Raw genomic sequence first — 16876 nt, forward strand, 5'->3', positions numbered from 1 at the left:
TTTTAAAACACTAAATAAACAAATAAAGTACATGCAGGTACTCCCCTTCCCCCGCAACTTCCCCCTCAATGACGGTCTCCAGGGTGAAGGCCACGTGCATGCCCATTCCTGGTTCCTGCAATCGTCTGCAGGAAGGCTTCGGAGCACAGAGGCTGAGAGCACTGACTCCAGAGTCACATCCCCCTTGGCTTTGAATCTGGATGCTGCCTCATGGTTGCTTGACCGAGGAGGGGTTCCTGACCCTGTTGTGCCTCACCCCCCACCAACTATAGAAGTTACTGAGACATATATTGAGATAAAGTTAGGTTGTAAGGCACTTAAGAGAATGCCCAGGCCACAGTGAGTGCAGGATAAAATATTAGCCTATATTAAATTTTCATTACTTTCCTCCAGGCAGTGAGGCCGTGTCCTCAATCTCCCTGCTGTGCTTGGTATAGGGCCTTTCCTGTGGATGGCCGTCCCTGCAGCTGGCTGAGACAAGCACGCCCCCGTCGCTCCCACCTTCAAGAACAACTTTCTGTCCTGAACCCTCATCCCCTCCAGGTATCACCCCATTTCCTTATTCTTCCTTCTAGAAAAATTCATCAAAGAGTTTTCTGTACTCACTTTCTATAGATCCTTCCATTCCGTCATCTTCTAAACTTCCTTTTAGGGAAATTTCAAACATGTACTTTGCCAGTCTTCTACCCCCATCGTTTTTGCTGTGTGCTTAGTTGCTCAGTCATGTCCAACCCTCTTCAACTCCATGGACTATAGCCCACCAGGCTCTTCTGCCCACGGGATTTCCCAGGCAAGAATATTAGAGTGGGTTGCCATTTCCTACTCTAGGGGATCTTCCCAACCCAGGGATCGAACCTGCATCTCTTGAATCTCCTGCATTGGCAGTCAGGTTCTTTATCACTGTGTCACCTAGGAAGCCCTAATATTGTTTTCAAATGTCCCTGATTGCCTTAAAAATGTTTTACGACTTCCCTGGCAGTCCAGTGGTTAAAACTCCCTGCTTCCAATGCAAGGGGTGTGGGTTTGATCCCTGGTCAGGGAAGCTCCCAAGTGCCTCATGGTACAGCTAAAAACATTTTTAAAAAAAGAAAAAAAAAAGTCTTTTTACAGTTGCTTCATCAGGGCTCTTCTTGTGGCTCAGTTGGTAAAGAATCCGCCTGCAATGCGAGAGACCTGGGTTCAATCCCTGGGTTGGGAAGATCCCCTGGAGAAGGGAAAGGCTACCTGCTCCAGTATTCTGGCCTGGAGAATTCCATGGACTGTATAGTCCATGGGGTCGCAGAGTTGGACACCACTGAGCAACTTTCACTTTCACTTTACTTTCACCTGAATCAGGACCTAGTTAAGGCCCAGACTTCACACGGGGTCAATTTGTCTCTTCTCCCTTCTCCACACCAATCAAGCTTCTGCCCTACCCCTTGCTCTACCCAAGTTGGGCTTTTTGGGGTCACCAGTGACCTGCACGCTGCTCAGTGGGCTGCCCTCCCTGCTCACCCTGTCACGGGGGTGACTCTGCTCCCATCCTCCGCACTGAGACTCCTCTCTGCTGGGGCACCACGTGGGTCTCCAGCTCTTCCGTTCCCTCTTCGGCTGCTCCTTTTCCACTCCCCTTCCCACCTCTTGATACCGGTGTGCTCCAAGGCTCCATACTGGCCCTCTTTTTTTTCTTTTCTTTTTCTTTTCTTATTCCTTGCTGGTGTCACCCTCCCCAGATTCTATCTCTAGTCCGTCCAAAGGCCATCTCCACCTGCATGTCTAACAGGCATCTCCAACTTAGCCTGGCTAAAACTCAACCCCTACAGACATCCTCATCTCATCCTTCCAATAACTTTGGCCCTAATTCTTGGACTCATCCTCACCTCCTCTTTCTCTCATACCCACGTTAATCCCTCAGGAAGCCCTGTGGGTTTGCCTGCTTATTGCCACTTACTGTCACAACCCCTGGTCCAAGCTACTTCCATCTCTTAACTGGACCTTGCAACAACATCCCACCTTCTCTCCCTGCCACCAGCTTTCTTCCTCCTCAGTCTATCTATAAACCAGGCTCAACCCAGCAGCTGAGGTCCCTTTAAAGCATTCTCTGCTCAAAACCATCCACCAGCTCCCAGTTTTTCTCAAAGTAAAAGCCAGACTCTTCACAACAGGTTCCAAGGCTCCATCAGTGTTTCTCATCAAGCAACGCTGGCATTGTGGGCAGGGAAACTCTTCCTGGTGGGGACGGTCCTGAGCAGTAGAGGATGTTAGCCATAGCCCTTGCTCATTAAATGCCAGCAAAGGATCCCCTCCTACCCCTGCCAGCCATTGTGACAACTAAAATGTCCCTACGCACTTCCAAACACTGCCTGGTGGGTCTGGAAATCCCAGGAGAGACTCTCTTACAAGGTTTGCTGCAGCCCTGCATGCCCCCCACTCCTGCAACTGCCACCCCTCCAAGGGCGCTGACTCCCCTCAGACCACTCTCCTTGTGCTCCATCAGCCCCCCGCCTCCCTTGCTCCCTTGCCACTGCGAACCCTGCCAGGAGCCCTCCTCCTCCAGACCACACAGAACCCCTTCTCCAGGGCATACTCAGGCACTATCCTAGCTCCCAGCCTTCCCAGGGCACCCCTTCTGAAATGGCAAACCTTTTTATTCCCAGGCCTCCTTGCTCTCTTTCTCCCCAGAGCACTTATCCCATCAAACATATGTTTTAATTCTTAACCTTGTTTATTTATTTATTTTTTTTGTCTCTAAGCTTCATGAAGTGATGTGGGGTATTTTGCTCGCTGCTACATCCGAGTACCTGGCACACAGCAGACAATCAATAAATATTTGTTAAGTGAAAGAAAGAATGCAGATGCCATAGACGTTTACTTACAGAGAGAAGAAAATAAGCACTTTTAAGCCACAGGAATAAAGAATTAATTTCACCCTCAGCAAGGACTGGAGTGTGTTCAGCCTGGAGTGGCAAGTAGGGGAAGAGATGATGAAAAGCTCAGTTTATTTCTCAGTTCAGGAAGACTTCCTGGAGAAGGTGGGCTGTAGAGCTCACTCTCAGCTCATTTCGAACCAGATTATAACATCCTGGCAGCTTCCCCAACACTGATGAGTGCAGACAACACAGGGAGCCCAGCTGGAAGAGCAGTGGAGTGTTTTCAGGTAGGGAAGCCCACTTCCTGAATCTATTTCTATCACAATTTACCAGTGTCTGTAGGAAGCTCCACCAGCAGGTTCCCCCACTGGAGGGCCAAGTTCAAATAGAGCCCCTGGATAATGCCTGCCTACCTGCACACGACCCATCCCCACCCTCAGAAAAGCCCACCCAAATGATTACACAGAGGCAGGCTGCCCAGAGCTTGCCTTCCGCACGCCCAGTGAACGAAAAGAAAGGACGCAGATTCACAGTCACACAATAGAATACTTTATAGCTACTGAAAAGAATGAGACAGCTCTTTTTATACTGAATACGGAAGCCTCACCCAGATAGATTATTAGGGGGGAAGAATGCAAGATGCAGAAGTGTACAGTATACTACCATTGGTACAAAATGAAATATATACACATCTAAACAAATATATATACATATAAATGTATGAGTGCTCAGTTGTGTCCGACTTTCTGCAGGCCCCATGGACTACAGCCCCCCAGGCTCCTCTGCCCATGGAATTTTCCAGGCAAGGATACTGGAGTGGGTTGCCATTTCCTCCTCCAGGGGATCTTCCCAACCCAGGGATCAAATCCACGCCTTCTGTGTCTCCTGCATTGGAAGTTGGATTCTTTACCACTAACGCCATCTGGGAAGCCTATACACACACACACACACACACACACACACACACTATCCCTGGAAGGATATACAAGAAATTGCTAACAGTAGCTTCTGGGAACAGGGGCTGGGGGTGAGTGGGTGTAAAATAGAGGTGAGGAAACACTTTTCACTGTAAATTCTTGCATCTTTCAAGTTTTGTACTATGTCGATGTTTTGATACTACCTATTTAAAAAGAGTAAATTCAACTTTAAAAAGAACACAACAGATTGACAAAATGAAAGCCAAACATGAAAAGTTCAGTATGTAGGGTTTTAAAATGAAAGCCACATGCAGAAGGACAGGGGGCCAGAGCAGAAGGACAGACTGCTTCCTGAAGAACAGAGAATGAGCTTCTCTAACAGTGGCTTCTCCATCTACGGCCCAGGGCTGAGAAAGCCAGTGAGTTCCTAGGTGCCATGCAGAGCCAGGGAGCAAGCGGAAGCTGCACGGTTGGGGCAGGGCTGAGGGAAGGACTCCGCTTCCCCAGCTGGCCGGCCACATCTGACTCCTGAGCCACAGGGTTCATTGCGGCTCCAATGTTCTAGGAGCCAGACTGAGGGGACCGAGCCACCCACAGACCCGCCTGGAGCAGAAATTACAGGTCTCCGTACGCTTGTCTAAAAGCAAAGGAGGCAGCTGGAGAGAGTGGTCAGGAAGGCCAAGGAGAATTGACTGCCTTCAAATACTTGAGCGGCTGTCAGAGAATGAGGAGATCTGTTCTAAGCCCTCTGGAAGACTCCACCTTCCAAAAACACTTTTCGGCCCAGTTCTTGCCAGAGGGGGCCCCAGATAATACCTATCCTTGAGGCCCCACTGGGCCAGGTGCCCAGGTTGCTGGGTGCTTTATTGACATCGACTCTAAATTCACGGTGGTCCTGGGGGTTTCACTGTTCCTACTCCTACTTTAGAGACAAGAAAACCGAGGCTGTCACTGCTGAGGGGTCACATCAGTACGTGATGGAGTCAGGGCTCAAACCGGAGGCCACAGTCTGAACCACTACAGTCATCACAGGTTGGGCCAGAACTCAAAGGTCGTGTGATTCTGCTGCTGTTCAGTCGCTCAGTCGTGTCCAACTCTTCCCAACCCCAAGGACTGCAGCACCCCGGGCTCCCCTGTCCTTCACTATCTCTCAGAGTTTGCTCAAAGTCATGTCCATTGAGTTGGTGATGCCATCCAACCATCTCACCCTCTGGCGCCCCCTTCTCCTCCTGCCCTCCATCTTTCCCAGCATCAGGGTCTTTTCCAATGAGTTGGCTCTTCACATCAGGTGGCCAAAATATTGGAGCTTCAGCTTCAGCATCACTTCTTCCAGTGAATATTCAGGGTTGATTTCCTTTAGGTTGATCTAGCAAGCTAAGGCAGGGCTGGGATCCTCTGCCAAAGTGACTTGGGTACAAGGAAGGCTAGTGAGGTGGATGCTGAGTAGAACTGGACATCCCTGACACCTCCCTGATCCCCGATCCTCTTCGCTGCCCCTGCGGCTTCTCCCAGAAAGGCAATGGCCCTTTCCACAGTCCCGGCTGAGACATCCAGCTTGGACCGTACGCACCCTAGGGCAGCGCCCCTTCCCCCGCCCCTCACCAGAACCCGTCTCCAGCCCCCCGGAGGAGGGCAGCGGGTCGGGTCTGGGGAGGGCCCGCTGCCGGAAGCCCCAGCTGAGAGGAGAGGCGGGGGCTGGGATGCTCCCAGACACCGTGGGCGGGCGGCGCGCCAGTCGGGGTGGGGGTTGGGGGAACGGGGTGCGCTGCCGGGGAGCAGCCGACCCGCGAGATGCGCCCCTCCCCACCCTGCAGGGCCAGGCGCGCAGGTGGGGGCAGCGGCCACGCTCCCCGGGCGCGTGACTCAGCAGCCGCCTCGCCAGGCGGGGCGCGGGGCACACAGCTTCCCGACGCGTGGGCGGTTCCGAGGGGGCCGCCCCGTCGCCCCCGCGGGAAGCGCCGAGGGGCTTGTGAGCCGGGACGTTCCTCAGCGGCCGCTCGCCAAGCCGCCCACGCAGCCCCGAGCCGGCCCGGCGCGCCCGCCCCGGAGCCCACGGGACGCGCCGCCTGCGAAAGGGCTTCCCCAAGCTCCGAGCGCTCCCCTCCGGCTGCTCCGGGGTTTACGCTTCAGTGTCCGAGGGGCGGGAGCCTGCAAATCCTGAGAATCTGGAGCGGGAAGACCCCGCGGAATGCAACCCGCCCTCCCTGACCTGCGGGCCCTGGCCTCCCTGCACGGGGCCCCAGGGTCTGTCTCCTTGGTTTCTCGCAAAAAAAAAAAAAAAAAAAAAAAACACCAGCGGATTCAGAGCTCCCTTCTTGAGGCTCTTAGCATTTGGAAGTCAGTTTTCTCATCCAAGGTAAGTTGGTCCTGTTGCAGCGACCTCTGAACGGCTCAGCTTTGCCCCAGCCTCGGTGACCGGTAGGCAGAGAGGGGCCCAGAGGTGGGCAAAGACCGATTGTCCCCACTGGGCAGAGAGGACACCAAGGCCCACTGAAGGGAGGGGGGTGGATTTGCAGCAGTTCACCCTTGGGGTCAGTGAGGGTGGGCACAGCGATCAGGACCCCGGAGTCCTGGCTTCTGGGTTCAGTCGAGCTGCTCCAAGAAACTGTCCTCTACCCACCCCTTCCACTGCTGCCTCAGGGTGCCTTCACGTGCCTCTGGAATTCCCTTTGGCCCTCTCCCACGGGTCCTTAGGAGTTGAGTAGCTCCAAGAATATCCAGGATGCCCAGCAAGCCGGTTTGGAAGCACCCGGGCATCTCTGTTCCTAAAGACCAGTCTGTGCACCGGAAACGTTGGACACAGCCAGGAGATTCCCAATTGCTCTGCTGAGTTTTTGTTGCTGTTTTAAATAATCATTGTGTTGAAGTGATGTGTTGAATGAAAATCATGGTAGATTGGAATCATTTATCACGGAGGAAATTGTGGAATTCCCTTGCCTCTCCGCTGGGATGGGGAGTGCATTCCTGATTGGAAACAGGGAGGCAGCTGATTTGACCTGCTGCACCCAAACTTGGAGAGGTCATGGGCGCCAGGCCCTGGCCACAGCTGGGCCAGTTCAGAGCAGATCTCTGCGGTTTGGCCAGCATCTTGCTGCTGCCAGCACCTGAGCGTCCAAACACAGCACCTCTGCAGAGTCCCAAATACCTTGCCCCTGTTCCGCCCACCTCCTTCTTCCCGGAGCTCACAGCCTCCAGAGGCCAAATCTCCTCCATGCTCCAGGCAAAGTGAGGGGGAGAAAGTGGAGGTGCTGTAGACTTGCCCCATTGGGGGACCAGGAGGAGAGCTGGCTGGGCAGCAGAGAGAAGCAAGCACTCAGAGAAAGAAGGAAGCCAGAGTCGGGACAGCGTGCGCAGTCTGGGCGATGAGAAGGCAGCGAGGAGGCCTGTGCTGTGGGGTGGAGCCATCACCCCCTCCTCCAGCCTGGAGTCAGGAACGAACCCACCCTCGCACAGACGCACCTTCTCCGTCCCCCAAATGCAGCCACGCCAGACTCACACCCACTCTCCCTCCCGGCAGCGTCCTAGCGGCTCCCTGACCATAGCTCACACCACTGCCTGGTGGAGAAATGAGAGAGGCCTGGAGCCTGGCTGCTGCTTCCCATGGCTGCTCCCAGGCCAGGCGGTGACCCCAGAATCCAACCCTTTCTCCTTTGTCTGTTTTCTACCTGGTGACACGGCAGCAAATCAGGTTTCCTTTCCCTCCCATCCTCTTAGACCTGTTTTCCATTTCTAGTTGAGCCTGCTGATGGGCTGTGTGCATGTGCAAAGAGAGAGAGAGAGAGAGAGAGAGAGAGAGTATGTGTGTGTGTGTGTGTGTGTGTGTGTTGGAACACTCCAAGGCTTTCTTATGCTTCATTCTTCCTAAAGCTTCCCAGGCTGAGGACTGGATTGCTCAGAGGCTTGGGTCAAAGGAGGAGGGGGCTCTCCATCCTCACGGGTAGAATTGGGGTGGGATGTACGCTCCCCAGTTGGCCTTCAGACCTGAGCCTCTGATCCAGCGTTTCCCAGGTGCTCAGCTGGGGAAACTGTGCCCATGAGTGTGGGCACCGCCCACCCCCTCATGGACCTCCCTCTAGCTGAGACTTTCTTCAGCCCTGACTCCGTATCCCCTCCCTCCACTCAAGGATGGATGAGGCTGCCTGTGCCCTACGCACTGAGAGCTTATTCCTTCTCGTGTTGTTCATCACACACTGCTACGTATTGAGCTGGCCTCCATCCCCCACCCTTCTCAAGCTCATGTAACACCCACCTACTGCCTGCCAACATCCCCCCACCATGACAGACCCCATTAGAGTTGTGTGAGAGTTTTGCCATCTAACATATTATTTTAAGGGTCTAGAAAGGATCAAAATTGCTTAACCAAGCACCAGGATGCTCCTTAGATTCCTGCCTTGTGAATTTTACACATGGGGCTCATTGGGGAAGTATTCCTTCTCCAGCGCAGATAATTTCAAGAATAGCCAGTGTGGGAGTGAGTGCCCCGGGTCCCTCCCCTTTGCTTGCCAGGCAGTGCTAATTCCTTGCAAAATACAGTGGATGTGAAGACCACTCAGGCTTCATCAGCCTCCCCTGTGAGCCCTTCAACACCTTCTGAGCCTCCTGCCCCAACTGTTAGACATCTCTTCCCTTGTCAAGCTTGTCCTCAGACACTGTTCAGATAAACTCCCATGCTTTCAGAGCCAAACGTGTTGTTTTTCTCCTGTCCTAGGAGAATTTGCATTTTAACAAGGGGGATAACCCGAAGTCCCCAAAGGAGTCTGTAATTGTGGAATTGCCGGCCTAGGCAAGATGTTCTGGAAGGCAGAGAGACCTCCCTGGGTGCCCTACACCCCTGTAACTGGAGGTAAGTTTGGCCCTGCACACCCACGGGGCAGCGCTGACTGGTTCTCTCAGCCCCTCACTGCACACTGACAAGAGCGCTGGATGAAGAGCGTGGAGAAGCTGAGTTGTAAACCTAGTTCGGCCACTAATCAGTTTGGAAGCACCAGCCCCTTCTCTCTCAAGCCATGGTTTTCTCATTTACCAAATGAGAAGTTCAGTGCAAATGACCTTCCAGAACCTTTTCAGCTCTGACATTCCCCTGACATTCGGAGGGTCTGGGGGACCCTGGTACAGCTCCCAAGGCGGTCCAGCCCCTGGGGCTGTAGACACCTTCCTGGTCGGGGCAGGGGTGGGGTGCTTCTCTGGGCAGGACTTCCACTGGCCTGCAGGCCTCCTGTCCACAGCAGTCCGCCCCCTGCTGGGGAGGGAAGGTAGTGCTCCGCACAGCCCCCGCCTGGCAGTTACATAACCCTCCCAATGGGATGTTCTAAACAGCAACAGCACAGCAGCCTTTGCCCTGCCCTGCCCTGCCCGGTGCTCCCCCTCCCCCCCCCCCCCACACGCCTTTGCCTGTGATGGCCTCACAGCCACAACTACCTTTCCATTTGTTTTCTTGCTGCTGTTGTTCAGCTGCTAAGCCGTATCTGACTCTTTGTGACCCCATGGACTGCAGCACACCAGTCTTCCCTTGTTTTTTTCTAGAAGGTATTTATTCTAAGAGAGTCCTTGCAAGATGAAACTCCTTTAGCCTCTGGGCTTGACCAGAATGAAGCAGAGTCCTCCCCCAGCCACCCTGACCGCCCAGCTTCGGCCAAAACGCCACGTCGGGTCAGGCCTCCCACTTTTCTCAGCCCTGCTCTGTCTCCCTTTCTGACTGCAGAGTCCTGCGAAGAGTGGGTCTGCCTTCTCCCTTCCCTTCCCAGAATGGGAGAATTTGGAGAAATGGATTTAGCTTTCATTCCAGTGAACGGGAGGCATTCTCCTGGTTCAGACTCCATCCCCCACCCTCCCCTGTTGTCCTTGACAAGGTCACATACGAGATGACACTGTGGTTTCCCCATTTAGAAGACGGATGAGGTCATTGTCACCACTGTGGGGTGTTGGGTGGCGACTCGGGTCCCCTCAGTGTCCATAAGAAAAGTGCAAGCAATCTGAAAATGCAGCTGAAGAAATTCAGGTTGGGCTTAAGGAAGCAGTTCCCAGCTATTGAGTTGTGAGACCTCCTCACAGCTCACTAAGGGACGACGGGTTTGTCCTGCCCAGCTGCATTTCGAGGCAGGCTCCCATTCACATATCTGGTGCACACTGTCCAGAGGTTGAGTGGTGGTTGAAGAAAGGTCACACATAGAAATGTGGCCTGGAACACTTCCTGAAGGAATCCTCAACCTGGATTCTCCTCGATAGCTATGGTCTCACTCTGGATGAAACTTGGGTCCTGGTTTCTTTATCTGTAGAAATATTACAGTGTATTGAGCACTTACTACGTGCCCAGAACAGCTTAAAATGTATATAATCTAATTTAAAATTTTTTACAACAACCTTTTAAAGTAGATATTATTCCTTATTTCATAAAAAAAAAAAACAAGGCTCAAAAAAGGTATAAGGGAACTCTACTCAGTGCTCTCGTGACCTAAATGGGAACCCAGAAAAGGGGATGTATGTTTACATGTAGCTGATTCACTTTGCTGTACAGCAGAAACTAACACAACATTGTAAAGCAACTATCCTCCAATAACAGTTGAAAAAATAAATGTAAGGCATTCCAGCTGGTAGCTGGTGGAGCAGGATTCATACCCGGTATGCCTGCCTGCAAAGCCCAGGTTCTGAACCACCTGGATCTTGAAAACTCCCAGGTGGCTCAGCGGTAAAAAAAATCTACCTGCCAACACAGGAGACGCAGATTCGATCCCTGGGTTGGGAAGATCCCCTGGAGGAGGAAATGGCAACCCAGTCCAGTATTCTTGCCTGCAGAATCCCCTGGACAGAGGAGCCTGGCAGGCTGCAGTCCATAGGGTCGCAAAGAGACATGACTGAGCGACTGAACAACAGCAACGTGGTTTCCTTAAGTTCCTTTTAGCCTGAATAACCTAGTTTCTCCCTCCCGCTACTCCTCCTCTTACTCGACTGTTAATGCCCTTGCTGCCTGAAGTGGACAGGACCCTCCATTCCTGTGTGAACACAAGAAGCCCTTTGCAACTTGTGTAGGAACCCACACTTCATGCTTCTCACGAAGCAGAGGAGGAAGGTGCTGCAGCGGCCTCAGCCTCAGAAGTCCCACCACATGGCCTTGCGTTTGGGGGTCTGCCAGGTGCAAGGAGCACATCCCCAGGACCTGTTCCTAAGATACCCCTTGCTAAACCGCTGCCACCCTGGGTCCTCTGAGAGTTCTTGCAGGCCCCAGTGGAAAACGTTTAGGGTCTGCAACAGGGCCGTCTGTGTCTAAAATTCCTTATGTGGGGTTTAAGTCCAAGATCCAGGCCTCTTTCCAGACCGCAGTCCAGCTGATTGTCTGGCTCTCCCTGATTTTTCATGTCACCCTCCCCCCAGACCTGACCCATCTGCCTTGTTTCACAAGTGACCTCTGAAACTCGGGCCGCATAGATATTTGCTGAATCAGCAGGACCAACTGCTGCTCCTCTCACTGGATTTCGGGCCAAGAGGAAGATGTGCCAGGATGGCCTTGAGAGGGCCTCTGCTGTTGGCCGTGTGGTTCTGAGAAGGGCTGGGGAAGGAAGGAGGTGGCGGTGGAGCAGGCACGCAGGTGACTTTTCTCTGGAGTCCGGTTGTTTTGGGCTGAGAGTGAGGAAGGAGCAGTGGCCCGGGCCCTCAGAGCGGCAGGGGACGGCAGAGCGCCCCGAGTGTCTGCCCGTGCCAGCTTCTGGGTGGGCAGAAGATGCCCAAGCCCTCCCCCTCTCAGCGAGCCTTCACTCAGGCCCCTTTTCCAGCTGGCCAGCCTGGTGTCGTCCCCTCCTTATTGAAATGGGCAAGAGGAGGACAGGGAGGCTGGGGAACAAGGGCATAGTGTGACTTCCTCAGCTAGCAGGGGTTTTAGCCACTGGGAAGAAAGGACCAGTACTGAGTTCTTCCTACGTTGATGGGTTTAGCCTTGGGGGGTGAGGGGGGTGATGGGGGAGGGGCTGTAGGTCAGAGGGGAATGGTAAGTGCGTGCATCACAGACATTTCCTTGGATTGACTCCTCCCAGCTCTGTCCCCACCCAGCTGTCCCTGCCTCTCACTGTTCTTCACGTAAACCCTTGGCGGCAACCTCGGAAACCTCTCTGGGCTGTGGATATGCTGTGTACACTCTCCTTTTTACCCCATTCTGTTCTGATAGAGGCAGGCTCTGGGCACCTGCAGTCCGCTTAACACTTACCAAGACGTTTGTAAACCCGTGTCTCGAGTGCATTGAGCACGGATGGTCTGTGTCTTTTCTGTCTTTTCGCAGCAGAGAGTGCAGGATTTTGAACGGATACAATAGAGTTGACTGACAGACCTTCACACACTCTTAAGAGCTCCCATGAGGGGCTCTTCTTGGAGATCTGCCACCTCCAGGCAGACAACCTTGATTCAGTAGGAGCACAGATGCCTGCTCCAATCAGGGTCTCAGACAACAGGCTAGAAGTCACTTCCAGTAGTCTTCCTGCCATCCCCTGACTCTGGGGAGCACAAGACCATGGTGCTCAGATGACCCAAGATTTAGTTTATGCTTAGGATGGGAGCAGAGAGGAGGAGACATGTCTACACAGCTTACATGGAAGCAAAGGATGGAAGGAAGAAAATACGGGGAGTGGGTGTGTTTGAGGGGAGGGATGAAAGGGGGAAGACAGAACATATAAAAAAGACAAAGGAGGAAGAAGAGAGGACAGGAGCTCACAAGACATTCAGAGTTCTCGGCCCCATGGAGATGGGGAGCTCCAGGGTAGGAGCTGAATTTGAATTATAATGAGAGAATCTTAGCCTGCCTCCAGTAATCCTCTGCCCATGGACGTGAGGACTTGGGCAAGCCCTGGGATCCACTGGCTCTAAACACATGGCTGGGTGGACAGATGGACACATGCTCAAGCAGAGAAGCTGTGGCCACACTGCAGCCTGGAGCTTCAGGCTGGGTCATATGCTTCCATTGCGAGTAAGGGACTTTGCTGGGTCAGGCTGAAGCTCTGGCTCCAGCCAGGAAAGGGATAATCAATTCTGTAGAGGCTGTGAGCCTTGATTGAAAAAATAAAGAGGAGGAAGCTAGATTGCTGCTTTCATTAAAAGGCAAAAGCAGTGGGGGCTGGAGCTTAGCAAGAGCCAGGAAGCAGCAGAGAAAGAATGTTAACCCCTTGGGTGTCATTCTTCGCGATGTCTTTACACTCACCCGTTCCCACATTGTTGCTTCCTTGACCTGACCTCCAAGGCCACCAGCTTCGCAGCTCCCTTAGCTGGAGGAGGGAGAGGCTGGGCGGCATATTAATGGAGATCTGATGACAATTAAACGATCTATTATTTCTCAGCCCCAGGGTCCCCAGGGCTCCCGCCTCTCCTGGATTCGGGGAGGAAGATGAGTTCTGGGGATAAGAGATAAGCTGTGCGGTGAGATCACAAGCCTCACAGTGCCTGGTAACCCTCACCCCTGCCTCAGCAACCTCACCAGGGCTGCATTCTCACCCTACTGAGGCCAGAAAAGGGGAAGGAAGAAACGAAAAAGGATTTCAGCAAAATTATGAAGGAGAGACCCCTCTGCCGGCTCTTCTTCCTACGTCAGCATGCCCAGTAGGGAACTGATTCAGCAGGGAGATTCCCAGGAGAGGCCCCAGGAAAAGGCTGCTGGCTCGGCTCTCTCTCCCCCAGTCTCATCCGGTCCATGGAGTGCTGCCCATATCTAACCCAACAGCACTGAGAGGTTGGGTAGAAAAGGACAGACATGCAAAACTGGGGGTCGTGGGTGGAGAGCAGGATGGGGCCAAACTTGTAGTCAGCAAAGACGATTCCTTCCTGAGGTTCTGCGGGGGAAACTTGGGCTGAAGTTAAGCAGAAAAGTGGGGAGACACGGGGATCCAAAAGGCATTAGTCTGTCTGGATGCCCAAGATTTCCCATCCAAGTGGGGAGGGAGCTGAGGGAGGAGGTGAGGCATTTGTTTCTGAGCTCTCTAAGTCTCTGGGTGTCTAGGCTTGAGGAGCAGGGTGGGGTGAGCTGGCAGATCTGAAGAAAGGAAGGGGTTGCTGGCAGTGTTAACCTCTTGGTACCTGGCACAACTTCCTGAAAGATTTCCAACAACTTCCACTCTCTTCCACCATTTCAATTACTTATTTTTGTCCTGCTCCCTTGGGAAGGAAAAGCAGGACAAGGGAGGGGGGAAGATGAGGACCTGATGGTTTCTCTCCAGTTGTGACATGTGAGGCTGGATAGGAATCCAGATGATACCTAAAACCCCTGGGTTCCCAGCAAGAGCCCCTGGGCCGGAGAGTTTGGGCTCTTTAAGCTGCTTTGGGGGCCACAGCAAAGTCCTTATTCAGGAGAAATGAGCTTTCCTCCACCCTTCTTGCCCACACAGTCCCCGAAGGGATGCAGAGAAAGTGGGAATGTGGTGGAAAAGGAGGAGGACATTGAGGAGCGTGAAGAGAGGAACCACGATTCCCTGGGAGCTGTGGCTGCCCTAGGAAATGGAATAGAATAATTCCCCCCCTATTTGGGGTGGGGGGAAACACATGGCATTTTGGATTTTTTTTTTGTTTCAGATTTTTTTTTCACCTTTTGCTGAGCCATGGGCAGTAAGGGAAAACTGCCTTTCTGCTTTTTCTGCCAAATAAGGAAAGAAAACCGTGCCACTGAAGGGAGAGCAATGGACCATTGAGGGAGCTTAGAAAAAAAGCCGCATCTTCTTGGGGTTTGAATCAAACGCTGTGGAGTCATCCTGGATCTTCCCCTCTTAAGAGCCCAAGATTTTGGTCACGTCTACCATGTGTCCTGACCCAACTTGTCTAACTCTGCAGTAGATACGAGGAAAAAATGAACCTACATCAAATCTTCACAAGTATCTGTAGATTAAAGCATGCCAAGGCTGCTGAAGATGACTCTTGGTTCTTCTCCTTTCCCACCCCCAACTTCCTTACCATCCCCATTGTCAGGGTCAGGTGCTGACTAGCTTCTGATTTCCCGTGAGCTGTTCTTCCATCACCTGTCTCCTCAGAGAAAGGAAGCTGACATGGTCACAGCCTTCCCAACACAGAGGAGAGAATATTCCAGTCTTCTCTTCTTCCCATATCCCTAGTTCATGGACATTGGATGTAAAGAAAAAGAACTTGAAGTTCTAGAGTTTCTCATTAGGAGCTAATAAGCATATTTCTCTCTGGACCTAACATGAGATTCCACTTATCACCAAATAACCAAGGGGAAACAAGATTTGCAGTCACCAGCCATAACAGGAATTACATCCAAATGCCAACTCCGTTTGCCAACTGTCTCATCATTATTCCCTTTCCACGATTGCTAACACTTTGCATAGAAATCCTCCTTGAGTCAGAGGGTAGAGCTGTAACCAGACAGACCTGACACTGAAAAGGGATTCTCTGTAGGCTTGATGGGTTGTTACCTGGCACCCCTCTAGATTTGTGGGGATTCAGAAGAAAGAGGGTCCACTCAGGTCAGAGCAGAGTAAGCTTCCCCAAACAAGCCACTCCTGGCTTTTGACTCCCACTGCATCGGTTAAAGAGCTAGCTTGTTCCCTGGGAGATGCTTTCTCCCACCCTCCTCTTCCTCTGTATCCAGCCCCCCTTCCTTCTCACATCATCCTGCCTCTCAGCCTTATGTTCTGCCTCCCAAATCCCCTCAGACCCCAGTTCTACTCTTCCTGGACCCTGTCCTTTTTAAAGCTCTTAACATGTCTTTTTTTTCATATCTCCCTCTCCATTCAAATAATTTTACTACCCAAACTCCCATCCAGATTTTCCCTAACTTAAAAAGATTCTTCAACTGTTCTCTTTTCTTCAGTTTAATCTTCCTCCCTAACTTCGCCCCCAGTCTTGTCCCCTTTGAAATCTGCCAGTTTTCAATAACCCTAATCACTTAACCCCCATGTCTTTCCTCCTCTGACCCCTTTTGCTCCAACATCCCCCAGACCCCCTCGAACACTGGTGTCATTCCCTCCTTCCCCCCAAATCTCCTTGACATACTGCTGCCCCTAAGCATCTTCTCACCCCTCCACTTCACACTGCCCTAGTCCTCCAGACTCGGGTGCATCTGATTACCCCCTCGTCCCCCACTCACGTCCGTTAGCTTCCCTCCCTCCCACAACGGTTCCCATGCCTTCTTCCCCACTCACTCGGGTCTCCTGCTCAGGACGCCCTTGCCGAGGGCGGCGGGGGATTTGTGCTGAAGGAGGGTTCCAGCAGCAGCGCAACAACTCGGGGGACGCTCCTTTTCCTTGTCGGCCACGGCCCCGGGCGCCACCGGGTGCTGGTGGGGCGACTGGGGCGCGTGAGCCCTGCCGCTGGGGCCCGGCTGGGGCTGAGCCAGGAGCTGTCCGTGGTGCTGAAGCGGGGGCTGCTCGGGCGCGGGCTGTGGCGCGGCGGGAGGCAGCTGTCCGTGGTCCTGGAGCTGCTCCTGGGCCCCGGCGGTGGCCGGCGACGGGGGCACGAGCCCGGGCGGAGGCTGGGCTTGCAGCAGCTGCTGGTGCTCCCACAGGCTGCGGTTCTCGGCGCTCAGCTCGTCCAGCCGCCGCTCCAGCTCGTCGATGCGCTGGCGCTGGGTGTGGATGAGGCTCTGCTGGTTCTGCACGATGGCCGTGAGCTCCTTGAGGTAGAGCACGGCGCGCACCGGGTTCTCCAGCAGGCTCTCCATGCCGCCCGCCGCCGCCTGCGCCCTGCCTGCGCCTCGGCGGGCGGCGGGGAGCGCGAGGGCGCGCACGAGCCCAGCAGCCCCGGCGGTCCGCTCGCCTCCCTCCCGCCGCCGGCGCCGCGTCACCGCCACACCGACATTCACACACGCACAGGGGGCGGGACCGCGGCGCCCGGGCCCACCTTCCCCCTCCCATCCTCCCCCTCCCACCCCCTCCAGGCTTCGTGAGGAGTCTCGGCTTCCTGCAGGGCTGTCAGGGGCGGAGAGAGGCGAATGAGAGAGCGGGTAGAGGCTCAGGATAAACGGAGGGGGCCCGGGATGGATGACATGAATCTGGCAAGAAGGCATAGCCGGCGAGGTGGAAGTGAGGTGGGACCGGGAGGAGAACAGAAGCAGACAAGGAAAGAGGAAGCAGAAAGGGAGAGGATGGCGAAAAGAGACAGAAATGTACGAGAAAGAGGAAGTCTGACAGG

At 53.6% G+C, this 16876-nt stretch overlaps 1 protein-coding gene across 1 annotated transcript in view; it reads right to left on the reverse strand.

Annotated features, from left to right (window-relative positions):
• IQSEC3 (IQ motif and Sec7 domain ArfGEF 3) overlaps positions 1–16406 on the reverse strand; it is an 89276-nt gene extending 72870 nt beyond the window's left edge. The window contains exon 1 of the mRNA XM_070370092.1: positions 15889–16406. Coding sequence (XP_070226193.1) covers positions 15889–16406 — 518 coding nt within the window. The remainder of the gene's footprint in view (positions 1–15888) is intronic.
• Positions 16407–16876: the final 470 nt, after the last annotated feature.

Source organism: Bos mutus, chromosome 5 (assembly GCF_027580195.1).
Source record: "Bos mutus isolate GX-2022 chromosome 5, NWIPB_WYAK_1.1, whole genome shotgun sequence".
Classification (NCBI taxonomy): domain Eukaryota; kingdom Metazoa; phylum Chordata; class Mammalia; order Artiodactyla; family Bovidae; genus Bos; species Bos mutus.